The sequence below is a fragment of the Macrobrachium nipponense genome, chromosome 1 (assembly GCF_015104395.2).
Source record: "Macrobrachium nipponense isolate FS-2020 chromosome 1, ASM1510439v2, whole genome shotgun sequence".
Taxonomy (NCBI): domain Eukaryota; kingdom Metazoa; phylum Arthropoda; class Malacostraca; order Decapoda; family Palaemonidae; genus Macrobrachium; species Macrobrachium nipponense.
The window spans coordinates 81542657-81567031 of NC_087200.1; the positions used below are offsets into that span (position 1 = coordinate 81542657).

Below are 24375 nucleotides of genomic sequence, written 5' to 3' on the forward strand. Positions count from 1 at the left end.
ATATGAAATAAATAAAAAAAGATATTTCAACACCAACAGTTGAAACTGGGGATACAAATATAGAAAGAAACACTAACACAACAAAGGTTTATTTACAAGCTTACTAACAAAGGTAAATGCAGAATGGTATCTCCTATTTACATAAAAAGATAAAATCTTACTCTGCATGTACTGGGGGAACAGTGAGGCAATTCAAATACTTGCTGGTCAATTTGGCAATTCGAAGGGATGGCTTCTCAAAAGGAAAACGGTGATTGCAGATGTCCTCTTGACTCCGTATTGCAGAAAATAGTCTACTTGTAAGGCAGGAACTCCCCAAATCCTCTAGGAGGACATTTCTTCTCTGAAGTCTGCTCAACGTCGAGATAACACGGTCATGCACTCCTGAAGACGACTAGACCAGTATCCAACCAATTCTCGAGCAACTTTTTCTGATCCTTCGTCGGTCCCTTTTTCTCTTATCTCTCACGGATAATCTCTGCTGCTGCTGATCTCTCACTGATACTCTGATCTGTGGCTCTTACTGAGGATATCTTTCTGTGACGATCTCTTCTACGATCTCTCTCTCTCTTGCTACGACCATCGTATTTATATGGCACTCAGGGGGCGGAGCCTATGGCGAGCGTCACAGACTCCCGAGGAACTAAGTAGATGAATCTAGATGAGTTATTGCATCAGAAATCGCGGCGTTTCTCACGTCCCGACGAGTTCCACAACACACCTGCCGATTCTAGAACCATCATGATAACAGGCACCTCCAACACAATGTCTTGGCTATGTGCCAAAAATTTTATAATTTAATCTAATCTCCAACACAATGTGCTAACGCCTCCTTGCTGCCGAATTTCTCGAAAACGCGTTCTCCCTTCCTTTATTGTTCCTTGCTAGGAAGCAATTACCATCGCACCCATGAAGAAATGGCGAAGCTGAAGTAACAGTTGATGGTGATTCTGGCTTTAGGAATCTCATCTCAGAAGTCTTGTTGGCATCTGAAAGTCTCCCGAGGCCTGAGGCCTTCAAACCTGTCTGTTTCTTTATTGTTTTTCTCCACATATATTTCATTTTAAGAAGTCCAGTACTAAGACATTTCATAATAAATGTTTAAACTATACAATGCTTGCTTTCTTTGAAATCCTTTAAACGTCAAAGGTAATTCAAGAATATTAGAATAATGTAAAATAAAATCCAAGGAATCGAGCAGGTCTTTCCTTTGGATCTCTCCCTCAGGAGTTGGATGACGATTTCTTAAAGTTTCTTAAGTAAGTGGCAGATCCTAAAGTCAAGTGTCCTCTGCCATCTGAGGTAGGCTGGGTTCTCTGCCCTTTGAGGTAGGTGGGGTCGTCTGCCCTTTGAGGCAGGTGGGGTCCTTTGCCCTTTGAGGCAGGTGGGGTCCTTTAACCTTTGCAGCAGGCGGGTCCTCTGCCCTTTGAGGCAGGTGGGGCCCTCTGCCCTTTGAGGTAGGCAGGTGGGGTCCTGCTCTCTTTGTGGCAGGTGGAGTCCTCAGCCCTTTGAGGCAGGTTGGGGTCTACCCTTTGAAACAGGCAGGGTCCTCTGCCCTGAGAGACGGGTGGGGTCCTCTCCCCTTTGAGACTGGTGGGGCCCTCTGCCCGATGTGGCAGGTGTTTTCCTCTGCCCTGTGTGTCAGGCGGGGTTCCCTGCCATTTGAGGCAGGTTAGATGCTCTGCCTTTTGTGGCAGGCAGGGCCTCTTAAGTCCTTTGAGCCAGGCAGAGTCCTTTGCCCTTTAAGGCAGATGGGGTCCTCCTCCTTTAGAGGCAGGCAGGGTCCTCCGCCCTTTGAGGCAGGTGGGGCCCTTTGCCCTTTGTGACAGGTTGGGTCCTCTGCCCATTGCAACCAGGTGGGGTCCTCTGCTCTTTTAGGCAGGTGAAGTCCTTTTCCCATTGCAGCAGGCAGGGTCCTCTGCCCTTTGCTGCAGGCAGGGTCTTCTGCCCTTTGAGGTAGGTGGATCCTCTGCCTTTTGAGGCAGGTGGGGTCCTCTGCCCTTTGCAGCAGGCTGGGTCCTCACCCTTTGTGGCAGGTGGGATCCTCTGCCCTTTGTGGCAGGTGGGGTCCTCTGCCCTTTGAATCAGGTGGAGTCCTTTACCCTTTGAGCCAGCCAGGGTCATCTGCCCTTTGAGATGGGCATGGTCGTCTTCTCTGTGAGCAGTTGGGGTCCTGCCCTTTGAGGCAGTCGGGGAACTGCCCTTGAGGCAGTCTGGGTTCTGCCTTTGAGGCAGTTGGGATCTGCCCTTCGAGGCAGTCGGGGTCCTGCCCTTTTAGGCAGTCTGGTCTTGCCAAGGTTGTGCTCTGAAGCAATTTTGATGAGTCCTCCCACAAATTTGAAGGAAATCATCCATCATGCGAGGTTCACTGGAGTTTCAAGCACCTCATGAGCTGCTTTAAAAAAATTTAAGCTATTTCTTCGAAGCATAAGCTATTACTAGGTTTTATTCATAGGAAATAAAGCAATTGCTGATAATTTTTATCATTTGCCTAAACTTAAGCATCAGTTGTAAGCATTTGCCACTAACATAAGCAGTTGCTTTATTTTATTCATTGGAAACGAAGCAAATACTGTTAAATCCAAGCAGAAGTATTTGCTTAACTTTTTGTTCATAATGTCTGCCAAGGCTAGAACCCACTCTTATTAGGCCATGGAATTATAAACATGGAATGGACATCCGCTTATAAATGCATTGACGCTGATTGTCGCTGTGTGGCGCCATTGGAAAGGGTGGCGATGACGCTGAATTAAGCTATTAAAGCATTGTCATGCAGATGCTTTTCTCACTCTGTCGTCCTTAATTTTCCACCGATTTTAATAAATATAGACGCAGGAAAGCTTCTGAAAATCCCTTTTAAATGCATATAATTAAGCGTGTAGAAAATACGGCGCTGCAGTGTTTTAAGTAAAGATATCCAGATAATCACTTTATCTAGGGTTGCTTTTTTACTCTACTGTTCTAAATTTTTTAATATGAATTTTAATGAATTTATCATTGGTTAAAAGCTCTTGAAAAACATTTCCAATGAACCCAATGAAGCACGTAAATGTCTCATAAAATAGAAATAATCATGCATGCCATGTGGTGAGACTGAATGATTTCCCTTGCCATTGGGTTGTGTAATAAATTTTACCCCTAAAGCCTGTTGAACCCCTTGTATTTAATATCCTTCTAAGTATCAAAGTCTTTGTACTCGACTTTGCACATTTCATGCACTACCTAGGTCTTGCTATCCAGTCTGTGTCACCATGACACGATGGACTTAAATTGTAATTATGTTGACTTATGCTTATTGCTTACTTATATCAGTCATTATTACAAATAGAAACACACTTGTTGGTATAAATAATTTATTTTTACAGATCACTTATTAGTGTCAGTCTTATTTTAAATGTGTTATCGGGTAAACAGAAACTGCTAGACTGAATAATGTGTACTACTAGATTTACTTTTAACATAATGCAACGAGTATCAGATGTAAAGGATATTAATGTCATGGAAAATTAAGAGATTACACTCCAATATGGTGAGGTGGGCATGATGATACAAAGCTCTCTCCTCCCCTTGCAATGGCGGCATGCTGCACTCGACGATATCGTGCATGTCCATTCCGTGTTTTATTTTCCATGATCCAAAGAATACAAACCCACGCGCAGACTTGATGACGTCACATGGCGAGAATGGGACAGTTTTGTCTGCTTAGTTCCTGCTTAATTTAAATCGAAATACCGTTTTCACTAATATGATTTAATGACAGTTATCTGTTATACTTTTTTCCTTGCCTTTTTCCTTAAGATGACAATGTTGGGTAGTGCCTAAAACAAATGAAATGTGATCTTGTTAGATAAGTAAATTCCCCGTCAAAACGTAATTATGAAAGAAAATTGGGCACTCCATGTGACGTCATCAAGTCTGCACAGTGTCGGCAGATAATTGGTCAGTCATATAGAAAACGCTTGTTAATACTCGGACAAACCAATATTTACTGAAGTCGATTTCGATTGCTGTCACAATTAGTGGATGGTATCACCCAAAATACTGTCCCAATGTAAGAACCACTGCGGCTTGCCGGCAACGAGTCCTGGTGTTTCGTTGCTATGGAAACAACTAAAGATTCATTTGATACAGTTGTTTGATAAAAGAGATCCGGAATTAAACACGCATTTTAATTTCTATAATTGGACATACCCAAAACACCCTCTTCAAAATCCACGTTGAGACCAGCTTGAATGCCTTTTATAGCCTGCGTCCGTCGGTGTTATGACGGACGTAATCGACCACTAGCAGTTCCTTTCAGGCGACAGCCAAACCACTCGATAACTGCATAATTTTAGCAAACGCGAATCGTGTGAGCCTAGGCTTAGTCGAATTATAGTTCATCTTGTGATCCCCAGGTTTTCGGATGTTACCAGCATATCATTAATCATTCCTCTCCTGTTGCTGCCTGAAATAAATTGTCGCATGTTCCCGCGTTCTCCCGCCCGCTTTCCAAAACCACTACTTAAAAATCCAGTCTTTATTCTTGCCGTTAACAAATGCTTCATATTAGTATGTATTTGAGTACATCGTCAATTATGACACTAGTGAAATATTTATGGCTATATAAATAAGTAGCCATTTAACCTGAGGCATAATTGAAATTACAAAAGGGTTTTTACCCATGAAAAGCGCCTTTTAAAAAAATGTATATTTTAATTCATATTGATAAAAGGATTCAGATGTGTTGTATGTTTTTAGTTTGATTATTTATGAACTATAAAAAGGCGCTGTTATTTTCTTTAAATTGCTGTAACTTAAGAACGGGAAACGTCGGTTATAGGTTTGAAGTAAAATTTTCTCCGTATTTCCCAAGCATTCCCCCCTCCCCTAAAAAAAATCGCCGTTATATCCGCCCTTGAATTTCCCATTCGTGAACAGCAGCAAATGGAATTAGATACATTTGATAAGATATTCTGACTATTATTATTACTATATAATCACTTTACTACAGGATTTGTAAGTGGTGTGTGTGTGTGTGTGTGTGTGTGTGTGTGTGTGTGTAAGTAAGAGGTTTAAAAAAGTATGGCATCTTTGATAGTTAACAAAGTGATTTGTGTAAAAATTTGATTTGAAAGCTTAATATTTTCGGCAGAGAAACGAAAGTAATTCTGCAGTAAATTCGTTCATTACAATCTAATGCTTTTTCTTCTGTATTTCTAAAACTGAACTACGCAAAAATGGGCAATAACCGCTGCATATAATCAACTTAAAAGATCAGATCCGTAGATCTTAACGGATGGTTTTCATTGTCTCCCCTTGAGGTATTTGGCCAGGGGGAAGTGGAAGAAATAAATACAGAATCTTTGGCATTAAGCTGTCTGTCTTGAAATCCAAATACTTCATTCAACTACTACTGGTAACAATTGTATTACCATTACTACTACGAGGAAGACGTAAGCTGCCATTAAATTATATCGTCGTTTAAACGACGTCCATTGTGAACAAATGTCATTACTTTGCAAGCTACCGCTGTACTTATATTTTGGTAAGTAAATAGCGACTGCGATGTTATTGTGACGTCAGAGGTAACCAAGACGATATTTCCGTCATCCTTATCACCGTTGTAAGGGGGGGAGGGTGAGATTATTACATTCCAGGCATGTGCTTTCTGAACAGATATAAGCTCCGAGGTAGGAACAGTGGCCGATGACTAATGACTTTTGAATATGCCCCCCAGGCCCTTTTTGGGAGTTACAGGTAGGGAGGACAATAACTGCTCGGAATGTAGGCCATTGTCACTTCTCGGGAAATTTATGGCATCTCTCTCAAGAGAGGAAGTCTTCTTGAGGTTTGCTTTTGTATGCACAGTCAGTCTCTACGTTTCCTCTCATATATATATATATATATATATATATATATATATATATATATATATATATATATATATATATATATTATATATATGTGTGTGTGTGTGTGTGTGTGTGTGTGTGTGTGTGTGCATGCGCGCGCGCGCGCTCGCTGCATACGTGGATATATATATATATATATATATATATATATATATATAGATATATATATATATTATTAATATATATATCAACAATAGAAGAGTTCCGTGGAAATCGGAGACGAATATTAAATATTAAAACCAGGTCTTGAATGAAGAGCACTTTTTAGTTGCGACTAGTTTCGGAGTGTATATTGATTATTATTATAATTTAAATTCCTCCGTCATCGGGCAAACTATAATGGAATATGAGTTATCCTACACTTAAAATCAATGAAGTAATTATAAAGCAAAACAACATTACATACTTACAAGATGGAATAACCTAAACACGTAGCAAAATCTTTAAAATAGAGAGATATCTTAGTGTATTTTGTCAGTCTAAAAAGTCTAAAAACACAGCAATTCAATAGATCTTTAATTATTTATTACAAAGAAAGGGTTTATCTCCGAAGGTATATAGACACTCAACCAAGTCGCAACGAATAAAGATGCTCTTCTTTCAAGCCCTGGTTTTAATATATATATATATATATATATATATACTATATATATATTGTATTATATATATATATGTATTATATGTATATTATTAAAAATGTATGTTATGTGTATATATATATTATATATATGTAATATATTATTATATAGTTATAATATATTTATTTAAATATACCATACATACATACGTATATATTATATATTTAAATTACATTTACAACTTTTTATAAGATTGTCATTATTAAAGGTCAAAGGTCCAATAGGAATTGGACTTTTAGGCATAAGTTTTGAATTATGCAAGGTATGCTCCATATTTGGCATAGACGAGCAATGGAGGATGATGATGAGCAGAAAGATCAGGGTCAAGGTTGCATTTGTAAGGCAGTGCTCAAATTAGAATTTACCATTGAATTTAACTATATTGGATAATTGGATAGAGAATTTGTATGTGAATCGCATAATTTATGATTGAAATTGATATGCAGTGTGTAGTCAAGGTCAAGGAGATACTAAAGGCATTTGTATAGGTCAGAAGTCAGACTCAAATTCGGTTTTGTTGTGTTGACGAGCACAAAATAAAGACTGTATATGGTTGTACCTTCCCCTAATAATGCTGATGTGCATGTGAGGTCAAAGCCACATAGTATTAATGTAAAAAGTCAAATCGGAATTTAATCTAGGTCTTGACTTTTGAATGTAGGAGGTAAATAGGTTGCATTAAGATCCCGTCATGAAGGTTATGTACAAAGTACTAAGATGAATGGCTGAATAGGATATTTAACCTGGATGATAACATTTTTGCTATATGGCCATACATCATGATATGAAAGTGAATCTTTATCTAAAAGAATTTGCCAGTAGGAGATAAAAACTGTTAAAAGAATATTAATAGTGAGATGGCATAGATAGAGTGAAAAATGATACTTTAGGGCAAATTAGAAATTACAGGATGGAGAGGTACAATGACAAAAAGAAAGATTTATATGGCTTTATTGATAGTGTCAGCTTGGCTCCAGTCGACACCAAATAATTGGAAGACCAAGGCCTACTTTGATTGGAACTTCGAAATAGGTAGCAGATAGGTGAAAATTTCTGACAGTGAAAGGTCTGGAAAGACAAGAGTGAAAGCATTGCACATAGATAATTTTCATTGCATGAGGATGGAGGCAGTGATGAAAAATACATTTTTATTCTCTGTTAAGTTTAGAGCATCTTTCCAACTATACTTGTGTTGGTTTTAATTTTAAACACAATTATTCTCCTTGGCAAGGCCCTCAAAAAAAGCATTTTATCCTGAAAAGTGAATTTTCAGTGGACAATGGGAAGTATGTAAAATCTCTTTAGTGGTCAGCGAGAACTTTGTCTTACCACAGTAAAGTTTTGACCCTTCCAGGAATCCCAATGGATTAATAGAAAAAAAGCAGTGGGGTTTTATAAAAGAAAATGTGGACCAGCTTTTTCAAAATGTTTGGTACAAACTTTAAAAACAAAAGAAAAGGTGTGTAACATATATGGACCTAGAAAAAGGTTATGGTAGAAGCAGTAGAAAGGCATTGTGGAGTGTGTAGAGAATTTTTAATACTGCAAATAAGTTGTGATTAGCTTTTGTGAGGGAGGCAAGTTGTCAGACAATTTATAAGGGCGAGTAACTGGTTTGAGGTTAAAATGGGTCTGAGACAAGTATGTGTTGTTTCTCTTGATGTTCATTATCTTTATTATGGGTGAGAAAGGCTGTTGATCTAGTTGCAAAGTTGTTTTTATAAGGAGATAAGTCAGTGGTGTAGAGTTGAATTGTTGATGTTGGCAAAGGATACATTGATTGGGAATAAGGAAGAAAAATTTCAGAAACTAGTGATAGCTTGAAGGTATTGGCAAGAAGCAAAAATTTAGAGTGAATGGTAGTAGGATTAAGTTTATGAAATTAAACAGAAAACAAGGAAAATAAAACAATTAACGTTAATATGATGCAGTTAAAAAATGTATGATACAGAGTTGCTTGGATGGAGGAGGAGAGGAAAGCATTGAAAGTACTAGAAAGACTCCAGGCAAGAGGTAGTATTGGAAAGGATGAGTTGGAAGTGGATGGCACAATGTTTATGGTTTCATTCCATTATCGATGAGCCTTCTTTGTAGGTACGTGGAGTGTCTAAGGTGGTGGTTGTATTCTGCACATAGATTTCATCCACAGTATACCAGTTGAGGTATTATGTAGCATTGACTTTTTTTTGTTCATTTTTCCACAGGTGCTACCTGCCGTTAGGGTTAATGGCTTAATGTAAGATCTATAGGACACAAAATATTCTAGCATACTGTGGAATGTGTAAGATGTGATTTTGATTGAGAAGTTCAAATGGTTAACAGGAGGGTTGATAGAGGAAGAGCAGTGTTGGTTTAGACAAGTAAGAGGGTGCAAGGGTCAAGTGTTGTTGATGTAACTGGTGTATGAAAATTCGTAAGAGTATCTGTACAGGGGATAAAAGGGGCACACATGGACCTAGAAGATAATGAGGATGTATGGTATAGAAGGTAATTTGCTCAGTGAGATTGAAGTTTGATGATGATTACTGTAGCATGTGTGTAAGTACCATAGGTGATGTAGAGAGGTACATGGCAGGTTTGGTGTGATATGCTGTTGAAGAAAACAGTACACTGTATAGATTTTTAATATCTTTATGAATGGAGTGATGTAAAAAGTTAGAGAAAAAGTTTTGGAGTTGTAGTCACAGAGTTGCTTTTGTATGACAAGGGGTTGTGTATGGAGTTTGAAGTGACTACTGTATGCAGATGTTATAGAGTGTATTTAGGATAGTGAAAAGGTAACCTGCAAAGACAAATGAAAGAATTTGGATGCTTGAATAGGGAGGAAATGGAAGTGAAGGAGGAGCTGTGAATGTCGTCCCAGTACTGTAGGTGATGGAAGAAGAATGGAAGTTGTGGATATGTATGTGAATTTTGAGAGAAATTGTGGTGGATGATGGAGGATGAGAGAAAAGGTGAATCATAGATATGTGAAGGAAGGGAGTTAGCAGGTTGAGGTTGTATGCAAAATATTTAACAGATATGTGGAGTGGTCTTGGATGTCAAAAGATGGAATATAACAATGGATTGTTGAGCCATCTCTCATTTAGGTAATTGAAGTGGGGATGTTTGATGTCAGTAGAAGGAAATAGGTTGAAGCTGCTTAGATGAACATTATAAACATTATACACATTTATTTGTAAACAGTTTGTTGTCTTGTTAGAGCCTATTGCTTTGGTACACAGAGGTTACTAAGCATAAAGCTGGCACATTGCTCAATATTGGTGAGAATGTCCAGTATTGCAAAGAGGTTAGAATGTAAATGCCTGTATGAAATGGAATGACAAGCTATTGCAGAGTAGCGTAGTTGTTTGGAGTGAGGAGGTAAAATTGGACCGGGGACTCTTTTTCACTCTGAAGAGTGTTTTCAGGTGATGTGATTTAGAGGGGTCTCAGGTTGAAGGGTGGCCTTCTGTTGTTGCTGGCTTTCTTAACAAGCAGGAAAGGGTCTTGAGGTTTTTTTGTTATGTTTTTCCAAGATGATATTGTTATTGTGATTTAGAATAATAGTACCTGTCTGGTCATTATGGGAAGAGGCTAGTAACAGTTGTCACAAAGGCAAAGAAAGTATTATACCAAAATATGTAATGTGTAAATTGATTTCCACACTTTAGATATCCCTATAAAGGGTTAGAGCCATTTGTGTACCTCATGTGGTGCACTTTAGGCATTACTAAAAGTTGTTTGCAGCATCCTTCAGCCCCTAGCTGCACCCACTTTTTAACTTTTTACTCGATCTCTTTTTTTATTTATTTATTTTTTCCAGTTCCTTTTTTCGTCATGATGTCCAAACACTCTTTAACTCCTTCTTTTTCACCATTAAGAACTTAATGGCTGAAAGAGCTTCAGAGCTTGTCCATATAGCCAAATTTTTGTAAATCAGCGCTGTAAAATTTCATTATAGTAGTACTACTTAGGTCAATATTGTAGTTCTATGTAGATGAAAGTTAATGATGTCTCTTCTGTGTCTGCAGTAATATAGGGAAAAAGGCATCTTTTTGGTGTAGACAAAAGGATAAAAAAAAAGTGAAATTCATGAGCACGTCTTCTAAGGTCAATTGTAATAGAGAATATTGATGTACTTGGCTCTGTGATGGGTAGAATTGTTAGGAACAAGTACAATTTCAGTAGGAGAGTCAGGTGCTTGGTAGCCTATTTAAACTATGGGTAGTATAGTGATATGTTAATATGGAATCTTAAGCTGTCTGTTCGAATATCTTCTAGACAAGATTTCTTTTAATCAGCATGGAATAGGGTAGTTACTTATGTTGATTTTAGTGGAAGAAAGTCTGTCTCTTTCTTGTTTTCTCTGTATCATAATAATTGTAGTTTAAGCTAATGACACAATATAAAACTTTCCATATTTTTTTCAAGGTTTTTGTATTTCATGCTCACAATTACTCTTATGAGGTAATTAAATACTTCTATTTCCTATTTTCTTATGGAATGTAGCACATGTTCTATGATAATGATTTCTTCACCATGCAACTAATAAAACTCGTGAAATATATTGAAGTGTGAAAATAAGAGTTGTAGGTAGTACTAACTATAAGCAGTAGTTCTAAACAACAGTTGGAGAAGTTGACATCTGTTGTAAGTGAATGAACATCTTATACCTTATGAAGTGTAAAGACTTACTCAAGTCAGTTATCTGCACCTTAGGAGTTTGGCAGGTTTGAGAATGTACATTCTCCTCAGATCATCACTAACTAGTATGCTAATCATTCAAGATTTTTGCAGCTTCCCTTACCCTATCTGAGATCAGACACTCCCACCAGGGAGAATGGTCATTTCTGCATTTTTACCTACATGTGTGGGACCCAAGGTGGCAGTAACCAGTGTTCTTAACACTGGAATATTGCTGGAAGGTTGTCTGTCTCCCCACTTTTTGTTACAATTCTTACAGTCCCCAAAGAATTTTGCACTTAGTAGATATCAGCATACCTTTCAACCCCCTTGTAGTCATGTATTTTACACAATCTGTTGCAAAGGATCAAATATCAATTTTTTTTGTCTTAACAGACTATATTATTTAAGATTACCATTTTACAAGACCCCTTCATTTTTCCTCAAGTTTTAAGGGTACCATAAGTTATGGTTGAATATTTCTGTTGATGGTTTGGCTATCTAAAGACAGGCTAAGTTCAAGGGTGATTGGTGAGGCCATGTGAGTTGTGGCAAAAAACAACTTTATGAAGTAACAATTTGGAGACCTTTATAAGCAAAGTTAACTACCTAATTTCTTAAGATATCCTGGAATAAAATGGATCCTTTTCATCGTGTAAATGTATATTTTTTCTTTGTTTTTCCATGTAAGTTATTATCTGCATACATTCTGGATTTATACTGTACCTTCATTGTATTTTTGGGAATATGAGGCATTATTATGTTCTTAGCAAATGCGTACTGTGCTATTTTTCTTGTACTTTTCTATATCCTATTAGTAAATATTTAGATTTGCTCTACAGTTTTCTTTATAAGATGGTAAACATTACTGAATTAAAAGAAAGAGTACAGAGAAGAGCAATGTTTGGTATATTCAGTAGAAAATTATTTTTTTAATCTAGTTATGCTTTTTTCACTTCTAAATATAGAGCACATGTATAAAGAAACTTGCATTAAAACATCTAAGCTGAAATGAGGATAGAGGGAGAAAAGGTTTCTAATAAATGATCATGACTGAATGGCATGCTGCTGTGTTGGGAATGTGAAGATTATTAGCATCCCAGTTGGACATTTTTCAGACTGCACTAAAAATTTAATATTTTTTTAACATCATGATTTAAGTTTGTATATCTTTGTATGTATGCTATGTAAACAAAGTAGTTTTCATTTTAATCTCATAAAGTATCAGAAACTATATTGTACATATTTGGATTTGTCAGGTGTTAGTTTTGTTGTTCTTTTTCATATCCTTTGAATATGTGTACATATGTACACTGATATATATGGGTAGTTACTGTATTCATATTGTTAGACAGTATAGGGGAAAGGCTTTTGTTGTTATCTTAAACATGCAAATTAGTTTCTTTTTTATTGCACATTTTATCATGACTTGCTAAAGATGCTTTGATGGTATTGGGATCAAGATGTTATGCCTAGTAATGATTGTAAGGATGAAAGTCTCATTGATTTCCCCTGGCCCTCTTCTGTGAAGCCAGTGGCTGTTTGTGCATAACCTTATATTCACCCTTACCTTGGCTCCATCCCCATGGAGGAACAAAGGCTCTGAATCGATTTCAAAAGGAGGATGAGATTGGTTGGAACTGGGTGGGGTTAACTTTCATTATCATTTGCAGCATAATAAGCTTTGTTTGTATATAGTATTTTTCATTTCCATTTTATATATTATGGATATTTAATTGTCTATTATTTTGATTTATCCAAAGAAATTAAATTTCTAATTATTCATGGAAAAATTTTAACTATGAAAGATTGTTGTGATTGGGTTTCATGTAGTGGATTTATTCAGATTATGTGAAGAGTTTGGTGCCAAATATCTTTTGAGTTGACACAAAATTTTTCAAAATTGTTCTTTTTTGTTAAAAGGACAATTTTACCAAAGAATTCAGTGCTTATTTTTAAATAAATATATAGGATATTCATATTGTTTCAAATGTCACTGAAAGGTGATACTGTCCATCTGATCAATTTGTATTCGTTATGAATTCATGATTACAATACTGTACTAGAATTTTACTATAATTTTTCATGAAATCAGTCTTATTTTATACCAAACAGCTGTAAGTCAAAATATTCCCACATGAGAATACAATATTATTAACATAAAAGGAATGATGGCATTTGAATACTCCCAACTATTAGGAGACTAAATTATTCTTTCTAGTATAAGAAGTAATTTAGTCCTCTAATAGCAGGAAGTATTTAAATGCTTTCATTCCCTTTATGTTAATAACATTGGATTGTCATGTGGGAATATTTTGATTTATGTACAGCTGTTGGGTATAGAATACGACTGATTTCATGAATAAATGTGGCAAAATTCTAGTATTGTAATCCTGAATTAGAAAGCTCTCAGTTCCATTCCCATATTATTATCTCTGAGTACTATACTACTCATGCTAATCACCTTACCTTTGATGTTTTTCATTAATTTTCTTTTATCTGAAAAAGGAATTGGAATAAATGATTTTTATGTAAATCATTTCTCCTTGACTCATCATTTTAGTCTAAAAATATGTTAGTTTAATTGTTTTTAAAGTATTAATTCATTGTTCCATTATCTTTGTGTTTTATAAGACAATATTCAATATTAAATTTTAATATTGCCTTTTAAGATAATGGATTATCATCAGTTTAAAGCTTTGAGTTCATACTTGAGGAATTTGTATTGAATCTCACGTGATCTTTTAACAAAAAGAAGAATGAAGTAGTGTAGAGGAAATAGCTCTCTGTATTAGAGAGATGAGGAATTTGGTACCTGGAGAAAAAGGCAGGTAGGCTGACAGTAGGAAAATGAGAGGTTGAAGGCAACTTAATGGGTATTTAGTTGGGGTGACTGTAAAGGGGGGTTTGATCATTTTATTCTTCTCTAGAGGAGTATATATGATTTATAGGTGAGAGTGTTTTATTTTACGGTGTTGAAATCAAAGCTTAATGTTATATGTAGATATTTTATTTTTAATGATTTTTGTTTATATTTTATTGGAAGTATTCTATTTAATGAAGGAAATTAAATTTTAAGTGTCATTTCACGTTTCCATTTAAAATCATGGATTTTGAGGTTTTTAACATAACATTGGTTTTATCTATCTTGTTTTTAGTGATTGCAATTTATTTTTAAATTTTTTAAAAGAAATATTTTAATAGAGGAAATTTTCAGTTTCATGATATTTTGTGGTTCTGTCAAAGAGCATTGTTTTCAGTTTTTTTTTAGTATAATACAGTATTTTAATTTCATAATTGTCTTATTTCAAATCAGTTTTATTAAGGGTTGTAATGTTATGTTTTTTATGCCCTGCTGAAGATGAGACAGTACTTGTGTATTTCATGATTTTATAGATATTTATTTGTTACAAGATTTAGTGTAGTGATGGCAAAAGTAATGAGTTATGGGCGAGGTGTGACTGCTCTTTTGAGAAGGAACCTTAACTGTCTTCCTTATAGGGGCTAATCGACTTTGAGGGAGGAGGGCCTGGCTAACCTGCGAGAGACATTTGGGCATTTGGAGATTTTTACGATGAACTTTTAAGATGTCTTTTATTGTTTATAGGTCTTTTCATCTCTTACGGTATTTTTGTTGGGCTTACAGAGCAAGATACATTTTCTGTCTCGGTACATTATTAAAGATTGGCTTTCATTAATCTCTTCTGTCAAAGTGACAGCTATTGAATATCTGCTGCTACATTTGACAATGTGGGCATGGTTGCCATCGGTATGATAATAGCGAGTTTCTTGTTACGTTAGGAGGTCTCGAAGATGTCGCAGTTATTGCTGTTCACCTTTTTGAGATATGTATTTGATTTTTGGTTTTTTGATTGTTAAAAATAGGTTTTTTTTATTCAACAGCGTGAATTGAAAAAGTAAGCGTAGGTTGCCCAGTTAATGCCTCGTAATGGTTTGCGGGGGGATGAGTTTGGGCCGTCCCAGCAGGATATCGGCGGGAGCATTGTATGATGGGATATCCGGCTGGCTTTAGCCAACCCTTGTGGGACTAACCCTTCTTGGTATCCCCCAAGGTGGCCTCGCTGTGGACGCTTCAAAGTCGATCCCCCCAAACTGTAGTACCCCATAAGCTCTGGAGTATGGTCTTTGTTAAACCATTGGGCAAGTTTCCTGTTGAGTGTGCAGCCATATTGGTGCGTTAGGTGACGAACTACCACCTGTTTAGTGTTATTTATTCACCAGTGTGCTCAGAAGTGGTGAAAGAAAATGAAATATTGTTACAGTAGATTTCATTGTGAATTAGTTCTGAAATTAATTTTGGATAATTTTGAGTTTGCTTTAGTTGGCTTGTAAATTTGAATGTGGTACTAAATAGTGATCTTGCAAGTTATTTCCTCAAATAGGAGTACAGTTGCAGGCATGTGCTCTAAATCAAGTTTATGATATTACTTTCATGGGTGAAGGACGTATCACTGAACATTATCTGTGGCAGTTAGGAATTTGCTGTTTGATTTGATATCTGATGTGTAAAGACAATTAAAGTAAGTAGTGTAGGACTATACAAGAATGTAGTTCTACTATTGTTTTTTCAGTGTATTTATGTTACTTCCCAATGTTACATAAGTATTTTCTTTTTTACTTCCAAATAATTCCAAATAAATATTGTAATGTGTAATAAGTCCTATTGCAAATAGTTCAACAAATGTATGTATCTGTTAATTATTAAAAGGGCATTGATATCACTACAGTATATTTTTTGTATATATATATATTGGAGAATTTATCCAAGATTAAATTTTAGAACGAAAGTTTTATCTGCTTTCCTTTGTACCTATTGTTATCGGTAAAAGTGCACGTCATGTTTCAGTATGGGTGAAAATAGTTTACCTCAGTTGTTTCCCAGACCATCATTAATCATAGAGAATCATTGATGGTGTAGCTGGGAGGTCCAGGTAGGCCTACATTGGCAGGGGGTAAAATAACATTACTGGAAACTGAACGATACCACTTTAGCTACATATATATATTAAATACTATTATAATTCTTAAATGTTCATATTGCTTATTCAATGCTTGTCTTTGATGAAATTGTTAAAAACCATAAGTTAAAGTAATGATTAGTCTTATTTTGTAAGTTTTTACAGGTTTTTATTCAAAATTGAATTAAATAGAATATTGTCAGTCAAATAGACTTCCTATATAATAAACACATACAGTATAAAGTAGGAATTCAATATAAGTATGCATTTGCACATAAATGTGCTGTATTTTTAATGAAAATAGGTAGTTCTTGAACAGATATCACTGAACTGACTGAACTAATCTCTAAATGTACATATACTGTATATGTATGAAGGGATACATTAAACAAATAAATTTATATAGTATATATATATATATAGATCTATATCCCCATATATTATATATATAATATATATATATATATTTATATATATATATCATTTAGATACAATATATAAATATATTTGTATATGTATGCATAGATATATTTATATATGTTGGTATGTGTATTACATTTACAATATGGAAAAGTGAAATTTATTTACAGTAGCTACATGGTTACATTATGAATACTGTTTGTTTGTATGGAAAATCATATATATTCTTTTTTAAAGTTCTGTACAAGCTTTTACATATATTCACATATACAGTGTAGTACTCTCTCTCTCTCTTTCTCTCTCGTATTAATCATAGCAGCATAAATTACTCATTTAGTCCTTTACAGGACACACTTTTCAACAATCCTCTGTTTCTTTGTTTCCCTGTTTTGATCACATCGTTATACCTTTACGTTTTTATGTTTTGACACTTCCAACAGCAGTTAAAGGAGAGTTAGCTCAATTGTCCCTGCCTTCATAAATTCTTATTTTGGCTTCCTTAAAGGTTCTTTTCTCTTCTGTTGCATAGATCATGCTACATACCTTGCTCCCTGTTATGTGACTTCATACAGCTCTCTCATCTGTACTGTCATCCATTACATTTAGTCCTAGATTATTACTGGAACCGGCTGCTTCCATTCTTACACCATCCATAGTGACATTCACATTCATATCTTTTAACCTATGGGGTTCCATTTACCCACATTACCTAGTCATGCTAACTGTTATGCTTTCTGTTCTTACAGACACTTAAAAACATTTTGACTAGTATGGGCTGCTTTCCTTCATTATTACCAACTAATATATACTATTATCTGTAAACGTATGGTCACTCAACACTCCATTCATGGCCCAGTTTTGTAAACTATTGTGCTCTTTCCTGTCCTTCCTTTGACATCTTTCCACACCACTATTTTAAATATTAAACAGCCATTGAGACATAACACACTGTAATCTTAGAATGCCTTTTCTCTAACCAATCAGTCTACAGTATTATGTATGTGTTTTTTTAAATATGAAAACTTTAATATTTTTCAAAAAATTATTCTTTACACCATACATTTTCAAAAAATTATTCTTTACACCATACATCATTAGTGCCCTCCAAATCAGTTTTATCATAAGGTGTCTCTAGATGCATTCATGTTCCTCAGCAGTTCTCATCTTCTGCTATTATCTTTGAAAGAAAATTATGCTTTGTAGAAAAAACAAGAACAATATTTGGGGACTGGTATTACTGCAGAATAATGTGTAAGTGACTGATAAAGGAGTAGGTAATTTAGCTGAAAGGTGTAGAGTGCCTTGCGTGAATAAGAGTGGAGGTCAACAATCTCTTTATACAAGCAAGCTTTTACGTAGCTTTAGCTTCAAATATTTTCTTTGGTTCCTGCATTTTGCTATTCACCCCATCTATCTGTCTGTTACAGTTATCATGTGTTACATTTATTTCCAAAAAAACTACAAGTTAACAATTTTGTATTTCTTCCCTTTATACTTTGCCTAATCTATCTGATTTTTATTTACTTCCCTTGGATTTGTATAAATGGATTAATTTTTTTCTAAAATTTATGCATTTGGGAATCAATAGTAAGTCGGTAATTTACACTTATTTGTGTTGTCATAATGCTGTTCCTCCACTACTGTAATTTGTTTGTTAAAATTTCCAATTGCTAATCTGTTTCAGTTTTATTTGATGTGTATATCTGTCATGGTTTATCTTGCAGGAGAGCATCTATTGTCAGGTGATAGTCCCATCAGTGGAGGTGATGTGACACTTGATCCTGTGTCACCTCTTTCATCGACCTTTCCCTTGTCTGAGACTGAGCCTGGTTTTAACCTTGAGTTCAATCTTGATGAAGCTCTGAAGCTGGTTGGACTTAATAGCTCAGAAACTGGAGAGACTGTTTGGAAGGTGAGAATTTTTTTCATGGGTTAAGTTTGTTTTTCTGTAGTAGAATCTGAAGGTATGATTTATAAGTGATGGACATTTTGCACTTGGATGTAAGTATGCAGTTAGCTGTATCTTAGTTTCATATAAAATTCTTGTTGCCATTTGTACTTAAGGGGCTGTTATTTAAAGGATTGCACCCCTGCAAACTATTGTAGTATATGAACCTGATTTTATTACTCTTACTTCTCAACATTTTTATTCCTCATTTTTTCTTTTTGGGTTTTCAGGTGAAATTTTTATAATGATGATGTGTGATTTTGAGTATGATTTTGATAGTTTTTAGAGGACTGAAGCTATGATAAGGTGTAGGCAACCTCCTCCATAGAATTTGAGTAGCGATTGTGGTTGATAAACTGCTTTTAGTGCTAGATGCAGAGTATTGTTAGATGGAAGCTGTAGGGAAGTTTATAAGTCCTTGAATAGTAGTTTCATGAGAAAATGCCAAGGGCGACCCCATTCTAAGGATGAGCAAATATTACACATTACTTCTTTGTTGTGACCAATTCTTGAATACTACTTTAAGGTTACAGCTTTAGACAACTGTTAAATTAAATTGGCAAAATTTTCTTTAGAAATGGAAAACTCTGGTCAAAATGAAGACATCATGCCATGTAAATGTATATAACCCACCAGGGTGAATGTAACTAAATATTAGCAGTCTTTGGGTGATGCATTAACTTTAGATATATCCCATGTGGCACAGCTTGAAAATCGAACATTCCTTAAATAAAGGAAAGTTAGACGTGAGTGAGAGAGTTCAGTTATCCATGAAAACACCATTGCAAGGTACAAAACTGTATCTTGACAAAAAACATCTGGAACATTCATATAACAATAGAAGGGTGATAATATTGAACAAATAGTAAAATCTGATTCCAATTAAATATATCTGTATAGTCACCAATTGAAGTGCTACCACGATTTTTTAAATAAAAGGTTGTTGGATTTGTGGTTTTTCTGTGCTGAGAAACTGGCTGATAACCATTGAGCATCCAAGACTGATTGATATTGCTTCTGACTTCTCCCCTACCCCCTTGACCATATTTGTTCCTCCTTTACTCCTTTGTTATTTTTCCACAAGCACACCTACAGTCTTAATGTTACCTCCAGTCCCTGTGCTTGCTCGTAAGATACTGCAACTTAGCTGAATTCTTGCAGAAGTTTGTTGCTCTCCTACCTGTGGTCTTATTTATATCTGTGTCTTTGCCCATGCCTGTTTACTCAACTGCTCCCATGTGGTTAACTGCTTCTGTGGCTGCTGCCACTGCTTTCTCTTCAGCCTTGATGGTATTTTCTGTGTGATTTTACACTGCCTTAACGTAAAGGTGGTTGTTCTGACAGACCCATCCCCAGCTCATTTACTCCTCATTTAACTTGCTGGATGGCTGCTGAGATGGATACTTGAGAGATTCTTCAGGGAGAGTTGGTCACTATTTCCTTTGACAGAAAATACAGTCAAATCTCATTACCTCATCCTTTCCCCTGTGATAAGATTTTATTCTTCATGTTCACGTTGTGTAATACATGCTGCTATAAATGATGATGATGAAGAGAGTTGCAGCTTTCTTTGGACTTATATTGCTTTCTTTCTTCAATCGAGCCCTCATCCCATGTGTATTTCAGACAGTTTGGCTCCAGTTATTTTTTCCTAATATTTGCTTTATGTATTGGGAGAGAAATTTACCTCTACCACAAGTAAGAATGCCAACACTCAGCTGTGCTGCAGCCATGTCATCCTCTTCTCCCAGGTCTGTTTATCAACTGAAGTCCATTAATTGGCTTCAATCCTCTTTGAATTAGGAACAGAAATTTAACACTGCAATGCCTCCAGTCCTTGTTTTCAAGTCGAAGGAGTTATACATAGTCATCACACCAGTGCTGAGCTGCTTCACAATTATGTTATTTTGCATGATGGTTGTTAGTGTTCCCAGGACAAGCCACCAAGTAGAGATGGTCAGAGTTCTTCCATCCCCACTAGTCTCCTTACATCCAGATAGGGCCTAGTTTTCAGTAAGTTTGGACCTCTTTTTGGTGCTGAATTGCCATTAGCTCAAGTACAAGACTAACTATATAGCCCAAATTTCATACATTCATTCATTCCATTAGACTATTTTTTCAACTTAAAACAGAACATGTGAAGTTCTAACTCTTTTGTTTTTCCTGATTCTTAAATTCAACCATGGGCTCTCTGCTGGAACTTAGCACTGTCAGAATGACATGAGAAGGTTTTGTTTACAAAATGTCACTCAAAAATCTCTTGATGTATAATTGTTGTGTCTGATTGTTGCTGTTAGGATTTCTGACTTACTGTACAAATCTGTTTGTTTAACAAATCTGTTAGTTTAAGGAAGCTCAAATTGTACAGATATTACTCATACCTTCCAAAATTTGGATTCAAGCTATTTATGAGTAATGGGTTTTTAAGTGTTTTTCTATATATACAAACTTTTTATTCGTAAGTTTTGGTGCCATTCTCCCTTCTTCACTCTTCTTGATTGAAATTGAAGCAGAGAGGTTAGAGAGGTCACCTTGCAGGATATTGGACCATGTTTTAGGCATGAACAGTAATGTCTTTCATCTTCAATCTCTTTCTAGTCAATACTGCTCAGAAACATTTGCACTAAATAAAGCTGTCTGTGATTAATGGTTTTGTAGAAAATGTGTTTTATAGGAAAAGCATTTTCTTGCCTCACCCTCATTATCCCATTACTAGTTCTTGAAAAATTTTAAGTAATAATGACAGTTTGTCATACCATCTCCAAGTTTATGCTTTCACTGCCATATGTATGGTCACCTCAATAACTTTTTGTTACTGAAAGTGAAAGAGAAACTAGATAGTATACATGTAAATTGTGAGCCATAAACTAACTCATGCCCAGGGCTGTAAGAGTCCTGACTGTGGTACTGTGGCAAAGAAGAAGCAGCATTTGACAGGGAATATGGAGAATATTAATTTGAAAAGATATGTTGGAAAGAAGATCAGAGGAGCGAGTATATTTTGTTCAAGGAGAAACAGATAATTTCAAAAACAGATTTTAATTGGATATTTTTTTTTTAAGGAGCATTGGCTCCCAGACAGAATTAAAGTAGTGTACTGCTTTGCCATTAAATATATGCTGACCTCACCATCATGTAGCAACACTCTTCAGAGGTTGGGCTAGCAAATGGTAGTCTTACTAGTACAGTAGTTTATGTGGCAGATGTACAGTGTTGGTCATTTCATAAAGGAGACAGTGAACAACTTAAAATCCAAATTATTGTTTTAACTTTCCAAGTACAGCATACCTCATAGGATGTTGGTATTTGGTTCCAAAACATGTGACTTAAATCAACTTTACTCAGATTAACTATCTTAAAAAACAACCTTGACATGCAATATGCATCCTGCAATGATATAAAGATATACATGTATCTTCATGATAATGTAAAGAAGACCCAAAACAATTCACCAAAAAGTTATTCTAAACACCCTATAAACAACCAGTAATGTTGCTGACTGATCTAAACTCTAATAAACTGATTCAAATGACTTATTTTTTCTTATTATTATATTAGAAAAACTGCCACAAAGTTGAAAACAACTTAGCCCTTATTATTATATGAGAAAAACTGCCACAAAGTTGGAAACAACTGAGCTTAAAATGAATCAATGTATGACAGTTCATAATTTTTCAGAATTTAGAACAAATGAATGGCTCCAAAGTTATTCACTCATCTTTTGGTAACACACTGAAAGCCTGTCATTTTAGTGTAAGAACCTAGGTTGTAAGTTTATGCAAGGTATATTTATACTAAAGATTCACACACATTAATAGAATTCTATTTAATTTAGGAGGATTGTGAGGGTCCAAGAGCCAAAGAGTTGTAGTTGTAGGGGTATCCAATTTTCCTCACATTGCAAGATGCTATACATCATGAGTATAACTTCTACTTAGCTTAAGATAAGTGGTATGTCATACTATTAATCCAAATACATTTTGAATTTTTTTTAGTTATGGGGACCTTTTTTCTTGAAGAATTGGTAAGAGGAACAAAACACAAGTGTAAGAAGAACCATATTACACTACTGGTATTAGATTCATTTGCTTTTAAGATTATTAAAATGTTATTGAATTGTGGACCACCGTAGTCATTGCAGTGCTATCTATATATAAGATCTTTCAGTGCAGTTGCTGTGAAACAGGATAGGTATGTCAAGTAACAGGTTTAAACCTGGGCACTAAATGATAACTCTGCAATAGAATCTAGACACAAAATATTAATAAAGAAGATAGTAATGTTTAACAAACATATAAGAGGCTCTCAAGACAGAAGAGAGTTGAGAGAACTCATCTCCCATTTAACAAAATCAAGGATAAATCTGAATTAAATTTGTTAGATATCCTTCATGTTCAATTCATTTTGACACTGAAGTAATTATTTTGATGGTTAGTAATCTATACAGACTGTAGCCAATGGTTCCAATAAAAGTTGAATTTTATGCATATTGTATTTTTTTATTTTTATTCACATAAATCTTATAGTTGAATTTTTTATTTTTATTCACATAAATCTTATAGTTGTATTTTCTTATTTTTATTAACATAAATATTATAGTTGAGGCTAAAAACAAAATATGTCCGAGAAAACTACTTTGTGTAACAATACACCATGATTAGTGGGAAGTACTGTGGATATATTTTGCATAAATAACTGGAATAACTTAAATAGATTGTCACCTAGTCTCTTTAGGTTGTTGAGGATTTTGATGTTTCTTGACTGGAAATATTTTTGGCGAGAAGTTGCTAAGGATAAAAAGAATCGGGAAGAGCATATCAGCTAATAACACTATTTTCAAATGCCTTTGAAGTAATCATGATTTGTTTTTATAGTGGGTGACAGTTTTTCTAATATATTTGGGGAGTGTCTACTAACAGCCTGCTTTAAGGTGTAGGATTGGTCTGAGTTGTTGTTTGAAAGACTGCTGGCTTGGAATATTTTATCTGGAAGTTTTCAGATAGGTTAACAAGGGATTGGCTGGTTGTAGTACACACTTTTTATACTTGTGCTGTGAAGGTTTATATAAATTTTTATAGGTAGGATGCTTAAACAAATCCTTCTTGATAGTTTCTAGTCTTCAGAAGTCTTATGTGAATTTTTTATCTTACAAAATTCTCAATTTTTTGTGATCTGAAATTGTTATATATATCCTACTCATGTCCTGCAAACTCAAACATAATTACAGTATTTTACAGCAGTGTATGAAATTTATTTTCACAGTGCCTAGATTCTGATGATAGCAGCAGTGACGATTTAAATGAAAAATCTGTTGAAGAGGCCAAGAGAGAGGGGGAAAATACTTCGGATATTTCAAGTGACAACCTGGACGACATGATCCAGGCCTCCCAGTTCCAGCCTCAGCACCCACGAGCAATACAGGTAAGTAGTATTCTCAGTGGCATGAATTATGTTCATTGACAGGAAGACCTGTAAGTTTGGCATGTAAAGCACTTTGTGTCTCCCAAAATGTGCATTTTTCTAGAATTATAGCAATGGACTTTGCCTAACTTTCCTAGCCTGGGCCTATCCCACAGTCTTGTATTTCATTCACTATAGTAATAGTGTATGTTTCTGAAGCTGTAATTTCAATGCTATTCAAGATATTTTGGAGCACTATTGCTATTTATATGTTATGGTATATGAAAATCTAAAGGATGTCTTAGGACAGTTGAAGTGATGCAGTCAGTTGGAATGACATGTTTTGTATCCATAACCTAACTCTCTCTCTCTCTCTCTCTCTCTCTCTCTCTCTCTCTCTCTCTCTCTCTCTCTCTCTCTCTCTCTCTCTC

At 35.4% G+C, this 24375-nt stretch overlaps 1 protein-coding gene across 4 annotated transcripts in view; it reads left to right on the forward strand.

Moving 5' to 3' along the window:
- LOC135219410 (endoplasmic reticulum membrane sensor NFE2L1-like) overlaps window positions 1-24375 on the forward strand; it is a 565440-nt gene that overhangs the window by 102395 nt on the left and 438670 nt on the right. For all 4 annotated transcript variants that reach the window (XM_064256165.1, XM_064256164.1, XM_064256162.1 and 1 more), the window contains 2 exons: window positions 18321-18508; window positions 23807-23965. In XM_064256165.1, the coding sequence (XP_064112235.1) occupies window positions 18321-18508; window positions 23807-23965 (347 nt within the window). The remainder of the gene's footprint in view (window positions 1-18320; window positions 18509-23806; window positions 23966-24375) is intronic.